The following is a 24,769-nucleotide window of genomic DNA, read 5'->3' as shown; positions in this document are numbered from 1 at the left end:
CCCGTGGCTCTGTCCTGTGCCTATACTGCCACCTTGTGCAGGAGTAGGTGATGATGCACAACTCCTCCCATAACACAGGATCAGGATCATCGGTCATCTCCTCTTCCAGCTCTGCTTGATATGCCGTCAGGAGAGAAGTGGAGGGAACAGACCAACAGGCTGGAAGAATGCAATAGGGGCTTCTGATGAGGTCACACAGCAGGTGTTCCCAAAACTAAACAGGTCCTGCGTGCATCAGCATCTCACTAGCAAATGGAATTTAATGTATTCTGAAAAAAACAGCAATGGTGCAAAACTGGAATGTGAAGTACAAAGGAGGACATGCAAATTAAGATAAAGAAAAAACCACAGGTTTTTAGCTCAAACAGGCAGGACAAATTTAAATTTGTCCCTCAAACCCACTGACACTGATAATATTTGGTATCAGAATAAATGTATTATTGCACACGTATATTTGCTGCACAGGTCTAACACGTCTTATTAAACAGTCATTCCTGCATGTGTGTTTTTGCACAGGTTAAAAAAGCCTGGTTAAATAGTAATAGTGGTGTAACCCGGCAACGACTGGAGCATCACTCTAGCCCTCTGAAAGATTCATTGGTCTCCATGCTGGCAAAAACCATGTAGAAGAAGACGGCCACAGCCAAGAACAACACGATCTGAACCCACACTGGGATGAGGCGGGACGACTGCGCCTGGGTTTCCTCAGCAGATTTCCCCGCTACTGATGTAAAATAGGTGTTTTTATAGGTTTTATAGGTTTTTATAGGTCTCGTATGTGTAGGACCTGAAGAGGGACCAAGAGAGGGAAATGTTCATCACTTGTATCTGTAGATAAAACGCTTGGCTCGACTACAACCAGCAATGACTGAATAATGACTTACTCCTGTTCAAATCCCCTTTCAGGCAAATGTGGTCTGGATCTCATGGAAGCGCCACTGCAGAAACATTAAAACTTCCTCTCATACAGGCTTCTGGTGGAGTCTTGGAGATGTGACAGGCCAGGTAACAAATGGTGCACGTACACGTAAACACAGTCATATTTTGCTAAAGCTTTGGTGATTAGCTCTTGAAGGCACCGAGGGGCCTTTACATTTAGCAGTCGCCATGTTTGTTGTCAACGTGAGAGTTACCGTCCGGGCTCACTCACCGACCACCGGTCCGTGCTTTATCCCGTACTCATCCAGCAGCTTACTGAGCTCATCGGCAGACATGGTGGTAAGTGAAGACATTGTATTTACACTATTTTTAACCACTTGAAGGTTCTTTCAGTCAAACCTAATGTCTGAGGGGGTCTTGGTGAAAGGATTGATGACAGAGACTTGAAAGATTATTCTGATTACAGAATCAAGGCACGTTACCAAAGAACGATCCACAATTATCCTTGGAAAGCAGGGGACCACAATTTACTGCAGCGCTAGTCCCCCTGAGTTCCACGAGAGGGCGCCAATGCACCACAATTACAGTCTACATTCAAACGTTGTTTTAACTTGTGAATTGATCGAATTTGCTGTTATGTTCTGTGCGAGGTGAGTCTTGGTTATAAAAGTTGATGTTTAATGACTAACTAAATATACGTTTTGCATTTGTGTTTATTGCGTTTATCATAAAAGCGTAAGAAAAAATCTACCTATAAACTGATTAAAGAAAGGTTTTCTGCAGTTATTGTCCGCATATTGTCTGTTGATGGTTATAGAGTGCAGCTCTGCTATCTTCCTACAGTATCCCAGACTGGACAGACCTTTGCAATATTCATTTCTTTAAACAACAAACTAGCTCGATAATGGTTGTGTATCAGTACCGACCACAGATAGACTGGTTTATTTGTTGGTGTTGCATTTGTCCTAACCTGCACATTTGCACCCCGTCGTTGACAGCCTACTTGTGGTTGTCATGGCAACAGACGAATGGCTCGCGTGAACACACGCCTCCCTCGTACACGCCGCAGCCCCGGCACGAGAGTGGGCGGGGCCTAGTGTCGCTGCAGAGGGATGCTCCGCAGCTCCACGCTAATCTGGAAATCCCTGCTCATAGGCGCGTAGCGAGCACGCAAACACACGCACGCACGCACGCACGCACACCGACTGCAACAACCCCCCTCCCCGAAGCTCCCAGCATCTGTCCTGTATCTTTCCCCTCCCCTCTTCCTCTCTTCCTCCTCCTCCTCGTCTTCTCTGTCCCTCCGACGGTCCGTCCTCCGAAGACGCGCTCGGCTCTCCTTCGGTCGAGCCTCGCTGAGCTGATCCTGGCAACATGTCCAGCAGCATGCCCCCCGGGACCGCCTCGGGCTCCAAGAGCAAGCCCCTGTCTCCTTTCAGGAAGCGAGGCAGCCTTCAGTACGCGGCCAGCACAGGTGAGTGGTGAGGGGCTGCCATCAGAGGAGCTGTGGCCCTGACCCGACCCTCACTGTAGGTATGCTCCCTCTTATTTCATAAACCTGATGCTTCCAGAGTTCCTGTGAGAGATTTTGGGGACTTTAGTGTGTGTACAAACCTGTTGATGAGGCAGCTGCTGGAGAGGATGAGAAGAAAACTTGCAAAAATCTGAAGTCAATGAGTTTCCTACAGTCGTTTCCACCGGGAGCTGCGGCGTGTTGCTGGCTTAGATGTGGCGTTTTTCATGTGTTGCTGGCTCTGTGTGGAGGGACCAGTGTGGTACCCCTGGGTGAAAGGGAGGATTAGCCTCCTCTCTGATGTGTGACAATGCAGATCGGCCCCTCTCACACGTCAACACCCTCCTCCACACACACCTGCCAACATTAGTCTCTGAGACATCAAACATGTCTAAATGGTGATGTTCTTAAAGCCCTTTGAAACCACATTTGTGTTTTCCTTTTTCCCAAGATGGATATATCACATCACCATTCTTTCTGATGTAAAGGTTTTTAGTGGAAACAGATGCCGCAGTCATCCAGAAACCACAGGCCTTAATGGAATTACAGTGTCTTTAGGGTTATTACTGCACGGACATCCACCAGCCCTGACAGTGAACGCATCCTCCACTTCACAGCCCGACTGGGAGAAGTGGTTTCTGGAAAAAGATCACAGGATGACCAAAATTCTCAATTCTGATCAGGGATTCCAGCCGAGTTGGCAAATATGGCAACTGTGTGACTCATTTTCAGTTTCCTATTATCAGGGGCAGGAAGCTGGCTGAGGGCAGAATGCAGGTCAGGTTCTGAATTATTCACGTTCTGCATTTTCTCGCAGAACAATTCAACTAGAGTGTGTGTGTGTGTGTGCGTGTGTGTGTGTGTGTGTGTGTGTGAAAGAGAGAGCGGTAGCGATGGAGCTCTGTCCTGATTTAGCTCATTGTTGCAGTGTTTGTAGCGTGAACTCCGAGTGGATGAGAGTGGGTGAGTCACGCCTGTGGCTGTGAAAAAGGTAGTTCTGAGATTAGAGCACCGCCCACTCGCCTCTTCTACTGTTCCACACTTGTTGAAACCTAAAAAGCATAAACGGCAGCTTTTCAGAGCAATGGCTGAGGGCCAGACTTTAAAAAACAGATGCAGATCTTCACATTATGTTGACAAAACAGCTTCTTGGATTTCGTGTGACATTGTTGTGTTACGGCAGCATATCATCAGTCCCTGGTTGCAACGGCCATTGACTTGTGCTAACAATATACAGTAAATGTGTCAATATTGTCTTGTTTTTAGCTGCTGACTTTGCTGTCAGCCTCTTAAAGCCCAGCTCCTTGCAGCGAACTATAAAAAGAGTTCACTGGCAGCATGAAAAGAAACTGTTTTCCTGGTGTTTCAACAGAAGGAGGCTGACGGTGGACCTTTGAGTACTCTGTTCTTCACCCACATCCTGTTTATGCCTCCTTTGCCTGTGTCACACCTTGTCATCTCCCACGCCCACGCGTCAGTGTGTCACAAATAAATACAGTAATTACAGGAGAGAGGACCTCTGCTGGGCTGGTATCAGGACCCAGCACAGTCGCAGATAACAGTGATTAATGATCAATCTGGGATTTGAACGATGACCTTTATTCGCGTGCTGCTCGTGGGTGTTTGCATTCCTTGGATGTCTCCGCTTGGTCCTGGCAGGGGGTAGTAGTGGGGTCGGCTTAATGATCAAACACCAAATGTCTCTCAAGCCTTGTTTTCAAACATATACAGACATTGAAGCTATACTCAATAAAAGGAAAATATTGACTGCATTAAGTATTTTATCGCTAAAACTAAAACACTATCAGTGTACAGTTAGCAGATTTGTATGTACAGTATTGCAGTCTTCTTTTCAAACAAACATCATTCTTAAATTCTGATTACTAAACGCGTTTTCTCATCAATGGAGAGCGCCATGCTGTTGGTGTAATACCTGGCTCTACCGTTAGAGGGAGCCTGCTGTGAATATTCGAGCCCACTGATGAGTTGGTTCACGTGTACAGGCTGAAGCCTGGTTCAGCTCTGGATTACTCAAATTTGATTAGTTTCACTTAAATTTTTGCCATAAATGGTGTTAAAGAATAATAACAATGTTTAAGCACGGGCGTTGTATTGTACCTCTATTGCACGTAATTGGACTGCCACAAATACCCAGGGCCCTAGAATTCATTTACAACCTTTGCTTCTCACCTGTAACCTGTTGATTCACATGGTTTTGTCACGGATGATTCTTTGACCAGTTACTGCCACTCCCAGAAGTTCAAAATCCTCATCGAGTAAAATCCTTCTAAAGATGCCTGGATACATCAAACTGAGATAAAACGTATGTTCTGCTTCTGAGCGTCAGCCAGGAACATGAGCAGCACCGTGGTCTCCAGTGGCTTCACTAAGTGCAGTCTAGGGAAGTGGTGACTTCCTAATAGCATCAAACATTGGTTAGTGTTCATATAAGTGTCTTCCAGATCCCACAGTCTGTTTTTTGTACCAAGGTAGCACCAAGGCAATTTTGAAACCATTATTAGAAGAAACTTAAAAGAGCTATTTTCACTGAGCAGCAGCTGTTTTTGGATGTCTTAAAGCTCTCGAAAGAGGTTTTCTCACATTTGCAAGTTTGCAAAGATAATTTCACAACAGTGAAGTTTATGCAAAGCTTTCTGCCACTAAACACTGAGACTTTTCACATCCTTTTTACCCGAATATGCTGCTGTTATCAGCTCGTGTGTGCACTCATTGCAAAAGTGCACCGTGCTTTCTGTGCACTCTCCTGCTGTGCGTCATCATTTTTATTATGATAAATAAGCTACATGTTATTTCATCATGAAGGCACACAGTTGTGGTTGTGCGGAATAGCTACTGCAGCCAGGATGAGGACTGAACCCCGGCCCTTTAATGCTCTTTATATATATATCAGATAGTCATTCATCTCCGACTGTCATCTTTAAACTTTACTGCTGCGGCACGTTCATATCTTTCTCATATTGATGATACAAGCATCTGGAACACATGGTCCCCTCAGCAAAAACACAGTCAAGAGGAGAGAATGAATAAAGGGGAGGGGGGGGGTGTGGAGTGAGGCAAATTCACAGCAGGAGAATCCACATCCACTGGTGTTGTGCACGGTCTACCCCCGCCTCCTGTCCCTCCTGTGGTACGTCCCAGATAGATGTCAGAGGCATTAAAATGAGGAGGGCGAGCTCCGGAGGCAGCTAGTGCAGCGACAGCTGGCCTGAACCAGGAGCAGCAGAGGGGGGGTCACGCTCTGGGATGTGAGGGGGCAGTGGATGGATCTGCTGGACCCGCTCTGTGTATGTATAACAGGGACAGGCTGAAGGGACGCAGGAGATGCTTCTGTGTGTTTCTGTGGGAGGGGTTGTTTGCTAGTTTGGACTGTTTCAAGTGTTTGCTGTTCCTCTGCTTCCCTCTTTCCCATCATTATTAGCTCATCTTTAAAGGACAGCAGACTCCATCCTGGGATATGTGCTGTTACTCATGCATCAAAGCCCCCCCCCTCTTCTCCTTTCCTCTCTTGCTCCTGCTAGCTGCTGGTTGACTGTGGAGACAGGTACGCTCCACTGCCATCACCCTGTGCAAAAACACAAGCAATGCTCCCCTCCCTCTTTACACCTCCCTCACCCCTCAAATGCCCCTTTCCTCTGCTTGTCCCCTCACAGCTTTGTCTAAAAGCCCCGGGCCTTGCTATCTTTACCACGCCGAGGAGAACGAACTCGCTCTTGAATGTCTTTTGAAGAACTTTGCAGCTGTGAGCGTGTGGCTTTCACAGCAGAGAGGAGCTCTCAGGATTTTTAGCATTTATTGTCGTTAGGGTACGAGGGTAGTGGTGGATAGCGGTGAAGGGAAAAACAAACCAGCATCGGCCTGCAGTTCCTGCAGCTGCTGACACCAGAAGCATCTCCGAGCTGACAAAGATGATTCTCACACATGGGCCGAGAGAGAGAGACAAGCTGCAGCAGCCGCAGGATGTTGTTGCTCCCATCTGTGCATCTGTCTTAGTTTCTATTGTGATTTTGTATTTTTGGGGTTATCTGTGTTGGGTCTGAACAGGAGGTGTGCGTTGAATGGGCTTAAAGAGATTTCGCTTCTTTCCCAATCCTGCAGCACCGAGAAGAGCTGTGAGAAGACGTATTTCTTCTCTGTAAGTCGCTGGTGAATCTGCAGTCAACTGGAGCAGGTAGACTGGTGACAAACGTCCTGTGTGGTCCTAAAAAGGCAAAGCAGACCACTGAGGGCGGAGGCTAAGGCAGAATCTTGTGTGTTTCTGTGTCTGTTTCAAAGGGATTATTGCCTCGTCTCCAGTTTTCAATGCGTGCTTCCTGACCTCTGTGACCCAGACCTCCCTGGGCTGGTCCGCCTGCTATGACTTCTTGCTATGATGTAATGATCCTTCACTAGGTCAGGAGGGAGAACTGTGTTGACTAATGAATGCTGAGAAGTTCCACGATTGGACGATACATCTTTACCTTGTTTTCCAGGCTGGTAGACGTTTGTTATTGCTTTAAAAGTCTTGTTTGTGGTTTTTGGTTGGCATCAGGATTCTTTTCTCCTATTAGATCATCAAACACCTCAGACCATTTCAGTTTCCACTTCAGATTAGGTTAAATGCAACACGGCTTCCTGACTGAGTGGTTTGATAACCAACTGTGCCTGTGTCTGTGTCTGTGTCTGTGTGTGTGTCTGTGTGTGTCTGTGTCTGTGTCTGTGTGTGTGTGTATGTGTGTCTGTGTCTGTGTGTGTGTCTGTGTGCATGTTCATGTGTATGTGTGCATCTGTGAGGGAGAGATGGTTGCGTAATCATAGATGCATCTGATCCAAATATAGCAGCCATTTAGGGATTAACCAGCAGGCTCGGCTTGGTCAGGCTCTACTGGGAACGAGCGTGTGTCTCTGCCGCTGGTCATCTTCTGCCCTCCACGCCAGCGTAAGAGGAACTGACATCTCAGCTCCTGCTGCATTACACATAGATGTGAGTGAGTGAGTGTGTGTGTGTGTGTGTGTGTGTGTGTGTGTGTGTGTGTGTGTGTGTGCGTGTGTGTGTGTGTGTGTGCGCGTGTGTGTGCGTGTGTGTGTGTGTGTGTGCAGGACTGCAGAAAACATCGATGCCATCAAATGAATAGCAGTAAAGAAATCGTATTAACATATATACAGTTTATTCACATAAACAGATGTTCAACTCTATCCTCCTAATATAATTATTGTAAGTTGGACACCTGTCTGCCAGAATGGACAAACAGGTGAGCAGCATTAATGTTCACATGAGCATTGAACTAAAACTCACACTAGCATAGCTACAATCATAAAAATGCCTGCATTTTAATTGGTCTGTTTTTACAATAGGTTGGTAAAATTAAAACGCCTTTAAAAATTAAATGTACCTTTTTTCTTGCTTGGTAATGTAATTTTTCTTTTTGTGAGAATAAACTAGATTTGTTTGCTTCTGGTTTGATCAGCAGAGCAGCCAGACTCAGACATGCTGTGTTACATAAACCAGACTTTAGTTAAAAGAGGCACAAAGGAAGAGACCCAGAGAGCATCTATCACACAGTACATCTCCTTTGACCTTCCTCTCATCCACAGATACAGATACTGTGTAACTCGAGCACATGGGCGATGAAATATTCAGCGTGGTGATGAATATTTCATCAGTGGGTCGGTTGTATTCAAAAATCATATGGCTGCAGACACTGTTTCACTTCCCTGTTTTCCTTCTCACTTTTTCACTGCCACCATAACAACAGAGTTTGTGTAAAACTTGTGCAACAATGGAGGCTATGAGGCAGTCGCATGTGCTGATGGCTTCTCCACCTGAATGGGCCATTGTGTCTTGCCCCACAAACAACTGCTGAGCTCAGGCCTTTTCTCTCTCTCTCTCTCTCTCTCTCTCTCTCTCTCTCCCTCTCTCTATTTTAGCAAAATGCTATATGAAATGTTATTGGTCCATGTGCTTGTTCCAACCAAAAAATGACTTGCCAACAACATCGCGGGTGCTATATGAGCATTCAGACTCCTGCTGGGGTCTAAATTGATTACTAAAACACTTTCTTTGGGTGTTGTACGCATAAATATGTCTCCCAGTTTAGGATTGCTCTCTTTCTGTCTCCTTTCTTATCTCTAGTTGATCTCCGTGGTGCCCGCCACCTCCTCACTTCCCAGCATTCCTTGCCTGGCATCCCTGTAGCCTTGAAACAGTCTATTGACCTGCGTACATCCATGGACGGCAAGTACAAGGAGATCGCGGAGGTTAGTACCCAACCCTCGAGGATGTATTCTCAACATGGTTTTGTGTTACTAAATCTGTTTCCTGGGTTGAAGGAGCTGTTCTCACGTTCTTTGGCGGAGAGCGAGATGAGAAGCGCTCCCTATGAATTTCCCGAGGACAGCCCCATCGAGCAGCTGGAGGAGAGGCGGCAACGGCTCGAGAGGCAGATCAGCCAGGATGTTAAGTATGTGCGGGAGGAGGGGAAGGTGTCGTTGTGCTTGTGTTCGCTGAAACGTTGACCTCAGCCTCTTGGCCCTCTTGGCCCTCAGGTTCGAACCCGACATCCTCCTGCGAGCCAAACAGGAGTTCTTGAAGATTGACAGCGCCACGGATCTCGAGTGAGAATTTCCTTTCCCTTTTAAGTGGCAAACACCCCCAACTATCCACTGATCGTAGGTCCTAAACTGTCATCATTTCTGATGGACCGTTAGATACATGAAGGAGCAGAGCCAAGCTCCTGACCTGCAGGAGAGAGAGGTGGTTCCAGAGAGAGAGTACCAGAGAGTCACCATCTCTGGAGAAGAGAAATGTGGGGTAGGTCTGCATTCAAAGCACCGTCTGCCTGAACAACCCTTTTTACCTCTCTCCCCATCTTGGTTTTCCCCTCCAGGTTCCCTTCACCGATCTTTTGGATGCTGCCAAATGCGTGGTGAAGGCTCTGTTCATCAGACAGAAGTACATGGGCCTGTCGCTGCAGAGTTTCTGCAGGACCACTGCTCGATATCTGCAGGAGCTGAGCGAAAGGCCCCTGGACCTGGATATCTATGAAGAAGAGCTCCAGGAGACCACGGCGGCAGCAGGTGAGCTCATCTGAGCATCATTTCGTCCTACTGTAAACTCACAAATGCATGAGAACAGGTCACGTCCTATTTCTCCACCACCTCGCCCACCAACGTCCACTGTGCAACCCTCTGTCTCAGCACAAGCACCTGTTTCTGAGATGCACCCCTATGTGGACCTGGACCCAGCCAGCATGCCGCCCGACATGGGTTACGGCTGCAAGATGGTGAACGGCGTCATGCATGTGTACACGACCAGGAATATCATGGAAAAGTGAGCAGTGTATGCACGCGAGTCACTCGGTCATATTTAGAGACCCAAGGTCTGCGTGAGGCCTGACCCGGTCGGCGTGTGCTTTTGATGTTGCCAACAGGAGCACAGAGCTGGATCTGCCGTATCCGGACCTTCAGGACTACATCGCCGACATGAACGTCATGATGGCCCTCATTATCAACGGCCCGGTGTAAGATTTAGGGGATGAACAATCACACCGTTTAGACTGAAAGTGACAGAAAATGGTCACTGCTTGTGTCCTGTTCTGTCACAGGAAGTCCTTCTGCTATCGCCGCCTTCAGTATCTAAGCTCAAAGTTCCAGATGCACATCCTGCTGAATGAGATGAAGGAGCTGGCGGCGCAGAAGAAAGTCCCACACCGAGACTTTTACAACATTCGCAAGGTCCTCTTGAGCTTTTCTGCTGAGTCTCGATGGGGTTGTTCTATTAGTTCATGAGAGATAAACGTGCCTCGAGTGCCCTCTAGTGTTAGGCTGCAGAAAAATAATAACATTGGAGGAAGTGGCGATTTATCGTGTGGATTTCTCTGTATGTTTGTTTTTTTTACCTCATTTGTCTGAATCAGGTGGACACACACATTCACGCTTCGTCCTGCATGAACCAGAAGCACCTGCTGCGCTTTATCAAAAGGGCCATGAAGAAATATTCCAAGGAGATAGTTCATGTGGAGAGAGGGAAAGGTCAGACGCTCATGGAGGTGTTTGAGAGCATGAACCTGACAGCGTTCGACCTGAGCGTGGACACCCTGGACATGCACGCTGTGAGAGCAGACCATGGTGGGGGGGGGCTGATCATGAGGTCATGATCCTATCGAAGTGTTTTGACTCCTGTTTTTCCAGGACCGTAACACCTTTCACCGCTTTGACAAGTTCAACGCCAAATACAATCCCATAGGCGAGTCCATCCTGAGAGAGATTTTCATCAAAACAGACAACTACATCGAAGGGAAATACTTCGCTCACATCATTAAGGTGCTCAGGTGAACGTAGCTGTTGTTGCTGGTGCACGTGGAGTGGTGCCGTGCCACGCTGACGAGCTTTGCTGCTGCTCAGGAGGTGATGGCGGACCTGGAGGAGAGCAAGTACCAGAACGTGGAGCTCAGGCTGTCCATCTACGGGCGCTGCAGGGACGAATGGGACAAACTGGCTAAGTGGGCCGTTAAGCATCTGGTCTACTCCAAGAACGTGCGCTGGCTTGTGCAGGTGCCTCGACTCTTGTGAGTAAACCCAGTAATAATGCATCGGTGTGCGCGCTACACCTGCATGCTGGCTGACACCTCTGCGTTTCCCCCACAGTGATGTGTACCACTCAAAGAAGCAGCTGAGCACCTTCCAGGAAATGCTGGAGAACATCTTCTCACCCCTGTTTGAGGTCACCGTGGACCCCGGCAGCCACCCGGAGCTGCACCTCTTCCTCCAGCACGTATGAGTCCGCTCGCTGTACCGGTGCGAGTCGTTCGAGGTGGCTCCAGGTGCTTTCATGGCTCTCCCTCTCTCCCTCTCTCTCTCTCTCTCCTCTCTCTCTCTCTCTTTCGTCCACGACCAGGTTGTGGGTTTCGACAGTGTGGACGACGAGTCAAAACCAGAGCAGCATATCTTTAACCTGGACAGCCCGCTGCCAGGGAACTGGACAGAGGAAGAAAACCCTCCTTATTCTTACTACCTCTACTACATGTATGCAAACATGACTGTGTTGAATCACCTGCGCAGGTGAGGTGTTTTTTTTTTTTAATATTTTAACAAAATTAGAGAATTGGAGACAAGACACTTGTGAGGACCTCCCAACATTTGTGTCTGTTCCATCTCAGGCAGCGGGGCTTTCACACACTCGTCCTCCGTCCTCACTGCGGCGAGGCCGGGCCCATCCATCACCTGGTGTCCGGCTTCATGCTTTCAGAGAACATCTCCCATGGGCTGCTGCTCCGGAAGGTGAGGAATGACCAGTATTCCAGTCCTTATTACCTCACTTGCATCTGTTATGCTGATCATTCTTTATTCAATGATCCCCAGGCTCCAGTGCTGCAGTATCTGTACTACTTGGCGCAGATCGGCATCGCCATGTCGCCCCTCAGCAATAACAGCCTGTTTCTCAGCTACCATCGGAACCCTCTGCCAGAGTACCTGTCCAGAGGCCTCATGGTCTCTCTGTCCACAGACGACCCCCTGCAGTTCCACTTTACTAAGGTGCAAGTGGATCCTCCATTAGATTTTAAAGGCTGAATAAAAACATCTTATACGTGTGTATAAAAGAGCATTTTTCATGCAACTATCTTTTGTGGACTCTCACATTCATCTTCACTTTTACATGGAAAACAGTCCAACAGACAAACGTTAGGTAGTTTCAACCTAACTACACAGAGCTTAGCTCTTGGATTCTGTTTTGTGTTTGCAGGAGCCTCTGATGGAGGAGTACAGCATTGCAGCTCAGGTGTGGAAGCTAAGCTCCTGTGACATGTGTGAGCTGGCCAGAAACAGCGTAATCATGAGCGGATTCCCTCACAAGGTATCAACCACCTGTTATCTGTGTTTGCCAAAGGTTAAAATCTACCAAGATGTGAACTCGTGAGAGTAAAAGCACTTTCTTGGACTGTGTTTAATCCCCTCCCGATCCTCTTCTCAGGTGAAGAGCTCTTGGCTCGGCCCCAACTATATCAACGAGGGGCAGGAGGGCAACGACATCCGGCGCACCAACGTTCCTGACATCCGCCTGGCATTCCGGTTCGAGACCATGTGCGAGGAGCTGAATTTGATCACTCAGGCCATCCGCACGGACGAGCTGGAGACCATCGAGGAGGAGGGGAGTCTGTGTATGGGAGCTGTGGAGGGTCAAAAGTGATAGACATCACGACTTCCTGCAACCTCAGCACTCAAAATCGGTTAAAACATCCGTGACAGACAAGACGTGTAATCTGTGTTCCCAACATGTTCCCTATTAGTTCCCTTGCATCTGTGTTTCCTTCATCATGGCTGACTTCATTTCATGGTTTTTGTAGCTGTATCTGTCGCACTGAACGCTGAATGGTTGTGACCGTTTCAACCATTTAATCATTTTTGAGGTTTACACCACTGAGCTACAGCTGCAACCCAGCGTAGGAAACGTTCAGCTGTCGGGGTGCAGTTCAATCACGACGTTGGCCTGGAGGCTCAGGCCAAACTGCTGTCAAGGCCACTGCTAAAACAGATCAGGATTAGCTTAATTTATTGTTTCAAATAAAGGCAAACTGCACTGCCGCCAATGTTGGTAATTCTGACACTTTACGCAGGCTGGCTGTGTTTGTGATACAAGCCAAAGAACGGGTGGTTAGTTTAAGAAAAGTTTGTGTTCTTATTTATCATCCATATTAAAGGAACAACCTGAAAACACTGACAGTGTGAAAAGGGCTACATAAAAATAAATAATCGGTCGTTATCGATCACTTACTTAAACAGATGGATAACTAAATGAGAACAAGCATGAATGGTACTTTCCCCCCTCAACCTTCCTCACTGTGTTCATCATGTGATGATTTCATATCCGTCTTCACCGCGGCTGCTCTGTTCTGGCTGGTTTAGTTCTGTTTCTTGCCGTCTTTAGTGGCTCGGTGGCGTTGCATGAAGATACATCGATATTCCCGTGTGCAATAATGCTGCTAAGTTGTATCTTCTTGACTTCCTTTGTGATGCTAATTCTGTCTGAGCTGTTACCCTGGTTCGACACCATCCGTGCTGATAACTGCATCTCTCAGTTCCTCAGTAGTTCGGTGAACCACGCATGAGCTCGTCCCTCAGGTGTCTCGCCTTTGTATCGGTGCCAAATTTGGGAGATGCGGGAAATTTGAAATGAAACCGACAAACTGCCCGATGTTGTGAAAAAAAAAACGGCAATGGAAGCACGGTGTCCTTTCGAGTGCTAAGTCTGTGCTGTTTGTGACCTATTATTTAACTTTACTGTGTCGGATTTTAAAAATCAGTCGTCAGAAAATAAATAATATATATATAATATATACTGTATTTATGTACTGTTTGTGCTTTAAATATTTCAACCAGGTTCATGCAGCTGCACATTTTTGTGTTGTTAAAAACTGCCTGTAACTCAAAACAAAACCTTGAGCATGATTAAATAAAAGCATTTAGGCCGCAGATTAATGAGAAGAGGGCTTAATGAGTTCAGCCAGTAAAAGCGCGGCTGTTTGTCTGTAAATACAGTTTACCTCAGCCTGTCAATCACACGGGTGGGTGGTACACAAACCATTAATCCCACGTTAGAGCTGGACATTTAATTAATAAATGTCACCAGTGCAAATAAGAGGCCTCGAGAATGAAAACTGAAGGCCCCACCTGCATTTTATGCTCCTTTACAGCGTATTTGTACGCAAATATGACACGTACGTTATTTTTGTGATCTTTCAAGTCTTTCTCTTTACTATTGTACTGTGATTCGATCGCCTGTGTCCTGTGTGCTCTATAAGATAAAGCTGTTGAATTATTTCCTTGTAGTTTGTGGAGCTGCAGTCCCAGCGTGACTGTATCAGGCACGTTTCTGTCGGCAGGTGAACCTATGAATCACACCTGTGTGTATTCATCCTCACATACTGTGGAGAGAGTTATGTAAGGGCAAGAAAAACAAGAAGACACACAAAAGGACGGGCAGGTGACCGCCCATCTGCCCCTCCTACCTCTGCCAACATATAGAAACCTCCTCGGGTCTTCAGCACTCTCCATTAGGATCCCGACAGAAAATGACGATGAAACTTGCTTACTGGGACATTCGTGGGGTAAGTTTCTCAGCCGCGTTGCCTCTACGGGACAAATGTGCGTGAATATCACAGGCGTTTCTGATTATTGGTCATATTTCACGAGAGGTAAAGGTCATGTCTGAGGTGCCATTTGGGGAGCGTGCATCTCTAAATATATGATTTTGATCTTTTTAAAGTCAAACATTTTAATTAATGTGACATTCTCCAAATTTTAAGTGGAGAGACATGTATCCTATATGAGAGGTGAGGAGAGGAGAGTGTGCCTGTCCAGACCTGAAACTCACATTTAAACCCTGTGCAAACATCACCTGCACCAGGAAACACCTGCAGAGTCTCTTCAACATGGCCGACGTGAAAAGAGCCGTCTGTCAGGATCATAATTCCAACAGCCAGGCTGAGTTAGGGTTTGGGTTAGCAGACGGCTGCAGGAGCGGCACTGAATAACAGGAGGATCTGAAAAATCTGAATCTGTGTCAACTGTTCACTTTCATGAGAAAACATCGTTTTTGGATGTTTTGCAGCTGGCCCAGCCAGTCCGCCTGGTTCTGGAGTACACAGGCACCGAGTATGAAAACAAGCTTTACACCTGTGGGGAAGGTAATCTCCTGAGACCTTCGCATGCGTGTTAACAGCAGAGAAATGCTCAATAAACCTTTTCTACTCCCATCAGCACCAGATTATGACAAAAGCTGCTGGACCGATGAGAAAAACAAACTGGACATGAACTTCGCCAATGTGAGTCTGACCCTTTAAAACAAAAAAAGAGGCTAAATTCAGGAGGAGGAAAGCGATGTTGTGAGGTTGCAAACGTGGGTCTGATTGTGTCGCTGCAGCTTCCGTACTTGGAGGACGGAGACAGGAAGATAGTTCAGAGCAACGCCATCATGAGATACATCGCCCGCAAGCACAATCTGTGTAAGCGCTCATCCCGTGTGGCGTTCGTACGACTCTTCGTCTGAGTCAGGAGTGTGTGTGTCTGGTCACAGGTGGAGAGACGGAGGACGAGCAGGTCCGCGTGGACATCATGGAGAACCAGGGGATGGATTTCAGAAACGGCTTCGTGAGGCTGTGCTACAATCCCGAGTTTGTCAGTACAATAAGATCTAAACGTTGCTGAGGTGTTTTTCTTCACACAGTCGGTATCAGTTAAAGTTGACTGTGTCCATTATCTGTCCTCCCCCACCAGGACAAGGTGAAGCTGGACTACCTGCAGCAGCTCCCAGAAACTCTGAGGCAGTTCTCAAACTTCCTGGGAAACAGGAAGTGGTTCGCTGGTGACAAGGTACAACACTACGAACACATTTTATCATGTTAATATGCATTAACGTCCTCCTGACTGACAGATCACCTTCGTGGACTTCATCATGTACGAGCTGCTGGACCAGCACAGGATGTTCCAGCCTTCCTGCCTCGACGACTTCAAGAACCTCAAAGATCTCCTAGATCGATTTGAGGTGAGAACGCTCGGCTGTCGGACACAAACACCATTGGACTCGAGCGACCACAATAGTTTCCTGTCGTCTGGTTTTAGGCTCTGGGGGAGATCGCTGCCTACATGAAGTCAGACAGGTTCATGAAGACGCCCGTCAACAACAAGATGGCCGGATGGGGAAACAAGAAGGAATAAGAGACGATGATTAATGTTACTGAAATAAGAACATTCACAAACAAAAGTGAATAACTAAGTTCTGAAATAAAGGTTATTTTATACCCTTAATGAAAAGGACAAAAAATAAAGGCATAGATTTTACTACTTTCAGTTCATTGCTGTCTGCTGTTGGATCGCGATACCTCCTGTATGTAGCTGCCGATCCGCGTGTTCGTTGAATGAAGACTTCGAGAAGTAAAGTACCAATTTCAAAATGTATTTAACAATAGAATCAATTCCAGACACAAATATTACAGAGCTCCGGGCCAGTTCATAACCCTAGCAACAACAAAGTTAATTGTCAGGGCACGAAGTCTGACAACCTAACTATCCCTTGGCCCAGTCCTTTATAGTCACACACATGCAAATTCACAATGTCCATGCAATCCACTCCAGATCCCCTGCTGAGATGTCCTCGTCCTCTTCCTCCAGTCCCTTTGGTGTTGGTAGAGTTCTTCTCTTCCATTGTTTTCCCAGGCCAGATCCCATTCTTCATGCAAATGTGATCATCATCAACCCCCCTGATGTCCTGTTTACAATGAGTGTTTGACACCCCCTGCCTGACTGGCTCCTGAGATAACAGTAGATCAAACAACAATCCTGCAAATGTCTCTGTTCTTAATTACATTTAGTCTACCTTGCCTAACTTCTAAGGGAAGACAGGAACATATGGTGAAACACATAACAACAAGATAAAGACAATTCTCAACACTGCGTTAAAATTAAAAAATGTTAAAATTAAAACAATGCAACCACGAAAATGACAAAACAAAAGCAGAAATATCTGCCAATCATCATCTCATAAAATGAGACAAGGTGGGTCAAACGCTTGAGCTGTCATTGGAGAAAACACACGCACACACACACACACACACACACAAACAGTTTTGTTCAACTTGAACTGCATAACAAATTAGCCTCTTTTGCCTCTCTGGAAAAATAGGTCACAACTTTACAGCCAGTGTGTTGCAGCAGGTCGGCTTTCAGTTTCTGCGTGTGTGGTTATTTTCATTTTTATCTCTTCAGAAAGGAGTGGCTCGAAAATGGACGAGTATCAAAAAATGTGCTGCTGCACATGAAGAGGCCCATAAATAAAATGTCGGTCTTCTATCCGCCAACTTCGCTCTTGTGCAGCCCCCCCCCCCCTAGGGAAACTGTTGGAGCCCCATCCTCTCCCTCTTTCTTCGGTCTTACCAAACACACTTTAGGCGATTAATGCATTCTTTTCCAAACACCACGTTACAGTTACATAATCATTGCCAGACAAAAGGCAGAGTTCAGCCGGGCCGCCCTCCTCCTGCGCCCCCCCTTAAAGAAACCTGCACCGCGTCTCTCTCCTCTCCGACGGGGCTCTGCAGCAGGCGAACGTTGCTCATAAAACCGAAGCAAAATGACAATGAAACTGGCTTATTGGGACATTCGAGGGGTGAGTTTATTTGCAGACAGGCAGCAGCTGAAGGTCAAAGAAGCTGCAGATATGTTTGGTCAATAAAACTTAAGAGTTCAGCGCTGCCGACCGGAGTTTACCGACCGTTTTGCAGCTAAATCTGCAGATTTTAGCGGCGTTTGGGCAGCATCATCGGCGAAAAGTGGTGCAGATGAATGAAGGAAAGGGAACATTTGGAGCATATTGCAGCAAATGTTAGCTAGAAACATGTTTGCTATGTTTAGCATTGACGCTAATTACGCAACTGCGAATAAACACGTCTCTTTATTAAACACACTTTCAAATGTGGGATTAAGATTATGAAATATATGGGAGATAAACAACACTTATAATTGTCTCGGAACACCTCCCTGTTGGTTATAAATGAAACATATTGGTACTGTTCCATTTTATGTGAATGAGGCTTTAGTGTGAATATGGTTCATTCACGCTCACCGTCGATCTGAGTGCAATATTCACTAAATATTATGATGAACACACGTTTACCCGAATACATTTCTCCAGTTTTGCTGAAAACTGCTTTGTATTGAACCCAGCGCAGTCACCAACTCCATGAGGAAGTTATTGGGGAAATGAACGAAGAAATAAAAAACAGTTTGAATTGTTTTTATTAGATGTAAATGAATACATTTAGTTCCTGTAGGCGTGAAGATAACGTACGTGCCCCTCACAGTTCGTTGTTATAGATTATTTGATTTGTAGAAACTCCAGAGTTCTCTGCAGCCATGAGATAAAGGAACAAAATGGAGATTAGAAGCATGGTGGCAAGAACGTGTCTGAGAACTGATCAAAGTTGACATTTTGCAGCTGGCCCAGCCGATCCGTCTGCTGCTGCAGTACACCGGCACCAAGTACGAGGACAAATTCTACGTTTGTGGTGAAGGTAATCTGCTCCTGCCGCTGGTGGACTATTGTCCGTCACACACGTGTCACCAATGCTCTTCTTTCAGCGCCGGATTATGACAAAAGCTGCTGGTTTGATGAAAAACAGAAGCTTGGAATGGACTTTCCCAACGTGAGTAAGAGGGTCTAATCCTCGGACATCAGTCCCGTGAGGTTGCAAACGTGGGTCTGATTGTGTCGCTGCAGCTTCCGTACTTGGAGGACGGAGACAGGAAGATAGTTCAGAGCAACGCCATCATGAGATACATCGCCCGCAAGCACAATCTGTGTAAGCGCTCATCCCGTGTGGCGTTCGTACGACTCTTCGTCTGAGTCAGGAGTGTGTGTGTCTGGTCGCAGGTGGAGAGACGGAGGACGAGCAGGTGCGCGTGGACATCATGGAGAACCAGGGGATGGATTTCAGAAACGGCTTCGTGAGGCTGTGCTACAATCCCGAGTTTGTATGTGTGGCGTTTAAGTCGGACGTCTCGGAAAGTGCAGCGAAGTGAATGTTAAACGACACCTGTGTGTCGTCAGGACAAGATGAAACCAGGGTACCTTAAGATGCTGCCGGATGTACTGAAGCAGTTCTCCGCTTTCTTGGGCGAGAATAAATGGTTTGCGGGCGACAAGGTACATTTATTTTATATATTGTACATATTAATTTACATAATTTGTATTATTCTGTTAATGTTGGATTGGGACCAGAATGCCACAGATGTTGGAATGATGGTTGGAATGAGTGTAAACTGTCTGTCCTCCTGACTGACAGATCACCTTCGTGGACTTCATCATGTACGAGCTGCTGGACCAGCACAGGATGTTCCAGCCTTCCTGCCTCGACGACTTCAAGAACCTCAAAGATCTCCTAGATCGATTTGAGGTGAGAACGCTCGGCTGTCGGACACAAACACCACTGGACTCGAGCGACCACAATAGTTTCCTGTCGTCTGGTTTTAGGCTCTGGAGGAGATCGCTGCCTACATGAAGTCAGACAGGTTCATGAAGATGCCCGTCAACAACAAGATGGCCGGATGGGGAAACAAGAAGGAATAAGAGACGATGAATTTGCCACAAAAATGCTCCCAAGTGCAACTAAACAACAAATTGTTCTTTTTTTACCCTTTTGTAGGTTTGTCATTTTGGTTCAGACATAAAAGAAGCCTTTGTTGTATGGCCTCCTCTCAGTTAAAGCACTAAGTCCCCGCAACAGAAACATTGAAATAAATCTTTATTAACGTTGGTTTATTGCGTCAGCTCTGTTTCACTATACAGAATCAAAGGAACGCCGTCGCTCCCATCCTGGTGCTCATTACGCATCATTTCCATTCATTGGCTGATGCTTAAAGTCACCAATTGGTCGTCCGATGGATAATTTGAATTATTGAACCTAATGATTCCACGTTGATTCGCGGGCAGGGGCGGGTCCTCAGTAGCGTCTGCCGAACATTCCCGTTTGTTCACCGGCGAGCTGCAGAGGACAGGAGGGAAAACTCAGTGGCGTGTTCAGCACGGCGTTTACCTGAGTGTCATGTGACCCGACTCACTGCCATGGCTGATTTGACAGCCTGCAGCTGGAAGAAGACTTTGCTGCCCTCTTCTGGACACACGGTCCTGATCTCCTCCTTGGTCATCCCCAGCAGAAGTTTACCCGTCAGGACGCCGAGAGTGTTCACCGTGCTGCACGACAACGACAACAGTGAGTCTCCGGCGCGTAGAGAGGACGAGCCGTCGCGCTCTACTCACATTCTGGAGAAGCCTTTGTACTCCAGCCAGGCCTTGACCTCCTGTGGCCTGGAGTTCGTGTCCAGGGGGACGGGCCCGCCGGGGTTCCACTGGGACGGAGCACAAATGGATTGAAAGCTCAGGCGTGAAGATACTCAGCAGAGCTGCACAGTGTCGCTCGGCTCACCTGTTGGTCTCCCGGGGGGCTGCTGCTCCTCGTCAGCTCCACGACGTTCCTCGGAACGTTGCCTTCCTCGCCGCGGTTGTTGCGGATGAGCCACCAGTTGTTGGACATTTTCACCACCTGTGAAATGACCAGAACAAAGACAATCGTGGCGGGAAGGGGTGTAGTCAACACCGGGCCTGACTTCCTCTGCAGCATGTCTGCGGCCTCACCTGAACCATGTCGCCCTTGGTGACGGTCAGCTCCTGGCTGTTCCTGGCCGTGAAGTCGTAGATGGCGCGGGCATACATGGGGGGCTCGCTGGATCTGAAAGGCCAGGAGTGGCGGTCACCTGTGAGAGAGCTGTTTAATGTGCAATAAAATGACACTTACCGCGGTGGTTGCGAGTTCCACGGCTCATCCCTGACAGGCTGTAAAAATCATAAAAATCAACAGTGTGAAACCGGCCACCTCCGGGTGTTGGTGAAATGGGTCAGATGCTTAAGAATGATTGTTTCCCTGTTGGGAAGACGGCTTTGATCACTCTGGATTATGTCATTTCAACCTAATCATATGAAACTATACAAGAAGAGCTTAAAGTCGCCTGTGTTGTTGTGATCCTGCTTCACCTGTTCGTATTCTGGTTGGCCAGACGGGAAGATCCGACTGTTGCTCCTGCTGAACTGTTCTGGACTGTGGTTCTGATAGGGAGGGGGGGCAGGGGTCGGTGGCTGCCAGCCATCGTAGAACTGTGGGATGTAAGGTGGGATGTCTTCTGGCCATCTGGACCTGACAGGAGCGCAAAGGCCACGGTGTTATTTCTGTCCCAGTATAGGCAAATGGTCCATTTCTCTGCTCTGCCCCACTACAACCAGTCCATGTATCCTCTCTGTCCCAGTGTAACCAGTCCATTTCTCCATTACTCCTATTTCTACTCTCTGTCCCAGTATAATGAGAAGAGCAACTGACTATTATACTGGGGCAGAGAGCAGAAATAGACTGGGTATAGTGGACAGGTTATATGTACAGGTCATGTCCATTTCTCCTATCTGTCCCAGTAAAACCAATCTGTTGGTCCCCTCTGTCCCACTAAAAACAGTCATTTTTGCTCTCCATCCCAGTATAACTAGTCTATTTATACATATCCCATTACAACCAGTCAATTTACCCTCTGTCCCAGTATGACCAGTGCTGTGGTACCTGGAAATGTTCCAGCTGTCTCCCAGTGATCCCCATAGCTGCTTCTCCTCATTGCTGGTGGTCACGCTGAGCAGCTGCAGGGCCCCGTCTGTCAGCGGGGGGGAGACCACAGAGGGGGGCAGTTCTGCGGGGTAACGAGGGACGGTCTGTGGGGGGGGAGAGGACAATGTCACAGTCTGTGGAGCTGTAAAAGTCACCAGACCAGCGGAAACTATCTCACCATGGCTAGAATGCTGAAAAGGACGTGGACAAAGTCAGAACTGCTGGGATTGGTCAGGACACCCTCCAGCTGAGCCTGGAATTACACATTAACCAGTTACACACTCAACTGGGCTGTGATCAATACAGTTACAGGCCATAAACCAGTATTCACCAGCAGGTTGAAGCCATATTTGACTTTCTGGAGAAAGAAGATGTACTCCTCAGGAGGAGGGAGGTTCAACACCGGAGCAGCTGCGGGACAAAACACACCTCAGATGCTCCGTCCCTGCACTCGTTAATGTCAGAAGCCTTCAGGGGAAACAAACCTTTCTTCTTCTTCTTCATGAACCCTTTTTTCTTTTGGCTCTTCTCCTGTGCTGAGGAGGCCATGCTGACCTTATCCATGAAGGTTTCTACATCGTCCAGGACGTGATTAAAGATTTCCTGTAAGGAGGAGCACAGGCGTCAGCCTCAACACGCACCGCCGTGACCTCCAGGGCTGCGGCCGGTTCTGACCGTGTTGTTGTTGGCATCCAGATGCACAAGGGCAGGGGCCTCCGGGCTGCGCCGGGGGTCCTGGACATCGAGGCTGCGCGTGAAATAGTCCTGTGGGGAGTACGGCCGTGGGGGAGGGAGCATATCTGCAACAAGAAAAAAAAATCACATTTGATATGAAAAGATAATTAAAACTTTATTGGCCCAATAAATGAGATGCGTAACGTTTATGGCTGATTCTGTAAGTGTCCTCGGGGAAAGGTCAGCCGTACCTGGTTCTCTCCACTGTGGTGGCGGAAAGTCCAGCGGCGGGTTCTTCTCCTGCGGCATGATGAAGGACTCTGGCTGCCGGAAGTGTTTCCCGATGATGTTTTCGAGGTTTATCCTGAGAATGATCAAAGACGGGCGGATTCATTTGATGTTCTTTGTCCCCTCCAGTCGGGCAGCGTCCACACATACTTGATGTCGGGTTGAGCTTTGGCCGGTTCCACGATGTCTTCATTGCGGGTTGGACCGCTTCTGTAGTCGATGACCTTGTCCAGGTCAGCCTTGATGACCTCTGCCTTTAAAAAGAGAAAGGCAGCACTTTTGAAGCTTAAAAACCTTTCGCCTCTCAGAGAGCACATAACCTCCACACGAGGGGGTCAAAGGTCAGACTCACCCCGGTCTCCTCACATTGGAACATGTAGACCTGTGGCGAGCGTTTGTTCCGCTCGTCCACCGTTATGATCAGGACTGAGTTATAAGCACAGGAGTCCAGCACGGCTTTGGCTTCCAGCACCCAGCGCAGAGGAATGGCCTCCAGCTCTACCTTCTCACACACACACACACACACACACACACACTTTCATTATTAAACCAAGACAGAAAATAAACTCTCCAGCTACAGAAACACAAAGAACTGGAGTAAAATGTTTGTTTGTAAGATGGTTTATGTCAGTATATCAATCCAGTCCAGTGAGGGCTGTAATCCAGCAGGGTTTTCTGTCCTACCAGGTAACACCCTGCTGGATTACAGCCCTCACTGGACTGGATTGAGAAACCTTTGGTTTGACTGATTTTATGGTATTTTCACAGCAAATGCACTTTAAATGCATGCTTTTGTTTTGTTTTTTGCAACTTATTAACAGAGAGTTGCTTGTTTTTCTGTGTGTTGGCCTGTTAAATGCTGTATACTTTAACTGATTGAAGTTGTTCTTTATGTCATGCGTGTTGACTAGAATCCATCACACTGTATCTTGAAGCCTCTGCACATTGTTTGAGGTGTGACAGAGCCCTTTTCTCCGAGTCCGCGCTCCATAGTGCCCTCTTGTCTGAGGTATGTGGAGTCTGACCTTGGTCTCGATGTCGCTGAGCACCAGATATCCTCGATGCACCTCCATGATCATTTGCTGGGGCCACAGGCGACCTTTGCCGTCCAGCCTTTTCAGCTTGGACATGCAGTTGTCCAGCGTCTTCAGTTCCTGACCATCCAGCTCGCAGGTCAGAAGGTGCTGGGAAGGGAGGGGAGGGATGAGCAGAGCCAAAAGCCTGTGCTGTTCGTGCGTGTTGGGTCACATGGGTTTACCTCCACTCTGAAGTGAGTTTCAGACTCCCTGCTCAGCGTTTCGGAGTAGTCCTTTCTCTGCCCTGATGCAAACAAGACATTCTAAACAAACACAGCTCAATACCAATCAGGTGGGAGGAGCTTATAGCTTTGACATACTGTATATAGATTTCCCGTTGGGCCTGAACATGCCGTTTCTCTGAACCGGAGCCCCCCTAAAGTCATCATGGTGTGTAGGTCGCCTCTGCTGGGGGTAGTCTTCCTGCGAGAAACCTCTGAAGCTTAACCGAAAAAAAAGACAAGACAGCCCTGGATTTACAACCTCCTTAAACGTCGTCAGCACATTTAGAAGGGTGGCGATGGGAAAAATACTGCTCAACAAAGTGCCAAAATGACCTGGGGGAGTAAGAGAAGGGTCTGGATTGTCTGAACATTTTCACACCGCCTCCGTTTTACTTGAGAAGTGTTAAAGAAGATTCGCTCCAGTCCACCCTGTGAAAGAAACAGCGTCAGCTTGATGTCACCCTCAGCTCAGGTGCGGGCAACACAAGACAGTTTCAGGATCAGTTCAGCTCTAAATAAAACATGGAGGTCTAATTGGATAAAAACATCCCCCCCAAAAAATCGGAAGTAGCTTCATCAGCCACCTACGTCACTTTTGGTTTAAAAGATCATCCTTCTCAATCGTTTATCAGAAACTCCTCGACCGATGATCATTTGACTGGTAACAAATGATTGGAATTGTTCTTAAAAATCATTACCTTTATATCAGCTCTGCTAGTGTCATCGTCCCCTCTGACACAACTCCCGACGCAGTGTTCCTTGACTTCCTGCTTAAATGTTCCAGGATCAAAGTGCAGCAATCTGATGGGAGTGACAGCTCAGGAGGCTCAGCCCTGTTTGTCACTGGAAGATTAGAGCCTCAGGACGGCAGCCGACCCATTATGAGTCCAAAGGTTCAGAAATCAAATTGCATAATACGGATCA

General features: G+C 47.4%; 4 protein-coding genes across 10 annotated transcripts; 3 read left to right on the top strand and 1 right to left on the bottom strand.

Annotated features, from left to right (window-relative positions):
- Positions 1 to 1,951: 1,951 nt before the first annotated feature.
- On the top strand, positions 1,952 to 13,864 carry ampd2b (adenosine monophosphate deaminase 2b). 7 transcript variants are annotated; one of them, XM_029833597.1, is made up of 20 exons: positions 5,627 to 5,697; positions 6,509 to 6,581; positions 6,686 to 7,373; positions 8,523 to 8,647; positions 8,720 to 8,850; positions 8,936 to 9,004; positions 9,098 to 9,200; positions 9,277 to 9,466; positions 9,587 to 9,719; positions 9,820 to 9,909; positions 9,994 to 10,123; positions 10,306 to 10,500; positions 10,580 to 10,711; positions 10,793 to 10,956; positions 11,036 to 11,162; positions 11,286 to 11,449; positions 11,548 to 11,668; positions 11,750 to 11,923; positions 12,132 to 12,242; positions 12,360 to 13,864. In XM_029833597.1, exons 4-20 carry the CDS (start codon positions 8,618 to 8,620, stop codon positions 12,573 to 12,575), a joined length of 2,280 nt encoding a protein of 759 aa, XP_029689457.1. In that variant the 5' UTR covers positions 5,627 to 5,697; positions 6,509 to 6,581; positions 6,686 to 7,373; positions 8,523 to 8,617; the 3' UTR covers positions 12,576 to 13,864. The 7 variants fall into 7 exon arrangements, with proteins under 7 accessions (XP_029689453.1, XP_029689459.1, XP_029689458.1 ...); XM_029833596.1 differs by lacking the exon at positions 5,627 to 5,697 and adding an exon at positions 5,847 to 5,954 and having other exon boundaries at positions 6,064 to 6,581; XM_029833595.1 differs by lacking the exon at positions 5,627 to 5,697 and adding an exon at positions 5,847 to 5,954 and having other exon boundaries at positions 6,064 to 7,373.
- Positions 13,865 to 14,368: 504 nt separating this feature from the next.
- Positions 14,369 to 16,225, top strand: LOC101071930 (glutathione S-transferase Mu 3-like). The gene is made up of 8 exons (XM_003978776.3): positions 14,369 to 14,493; positions 14,997 to 15,072; positions 15,146 to 15,210; positions 15,309 to 15,390; positions 15,462 to 15,562; positions 15,662 to 15,757; positions 15,819 to 15,929; positions 16,007 to 16,225. The coding sequence occupies exons 1-8, from the start codon at positions 14,458 to 14,460 to the stop codon at positions 16,100 to 16,102; spliced, it is 663 nt and encodes a 220-aa protein (XP_003978825.2). The 5' UTR covers positions 14,369 to 14,457; the 3' UTR covers positions 16,103 to 16,225.
- Positions 16,226 to 17,391: 1,166 nt separating this feature from the next.
- LOC101074398 (glutathione S-transferase Mu 3-like) lies at positions 17,392 to 19,695 on the top strand. Its single transcript, XM_029833606.1, has 8 exons — positions 17,392 to 17,549; positions 18,378 to 18,453; positions 18,521 to 18,585; positions 18,660 to 18,741; positions 18,813 to 18,913; positions 18,990 to 19,085; positions 19,225 to 19,335; positions 19,413 to 19,695. Exons 1-8 carry the CDS (start codon positions 17,514 to 17,516, stop codon positions 19,506 to 19,508), a joined length of 663 nt encoding a protein of 220 aa, XP_029689466.1. The 5' UTR covers positions 17,392 to 17,513; the 3' UTR covers positions 19,509 to 19,695.
- Positions 19,667 to 24,704, bottom strand: eps8l3b (EPS8 signaling adaptor L3b). Its single transcript, XM_011621960.2, has 20 exons — positions 24,544 to 24,704; positions 24,179 to 24,274; positions 23,942 to 24,063; positions 23,804 to 23,865; positions 23,571 to 23,729; positions 22,898 to 23,047; positions 22,696 to 22,799; positions 22,509 to 22,621; positions 22,258 to 22,382; positions 22,068 to 22,185; positions 21,914 to 21,993; positions 21,761 to 21,835; positions 21,541 to 21,686; positions 20,970 to 21,129; positions 20,734 to 20,771; positions 20,574 to 20,667; positions 20,365 to 20,481; positions 20,199 to 20,287; positions 20,000 to 20,132; positions 19,667 to 19,923 (listed from the first exon to the last, which is right to left on the bottom strand). Exons 2-20 carry the CDS (start codon positions 24,214 to 24,216, stop codon positions 19,882 to 19,884), a joined length of 1,965 nt encoding a protein of 654 aa, XP_011620262.1. The 5' UTR covers positions 24,217 to 24,274; positions 24,544 to 24,704; the 3' UTR covers positions 19,667 to 19,881.
- Positions 24,705 to 24,769: the final 65 nt, after the last annotated feature.

This window comes from Takifugu rubripes, chromosome 3 (genome assembly GCF_901000725.2).
Source record: "Takifugu rubripes chromosome 3, fTakRub1.2, whole genome shotgun sequence".
Classification (NCBI taxonomy): Eukaryota; Metazoa; Chordata; class Actinopteri; order Tetraodontiformes; family Tetraodontidae; genus Takifugu; species Takifugu rubripes.
Note: the sequence above shows the minus strand (reverse complement) of the source record. Positions and strands in the feature narration are given on the sequence as shown.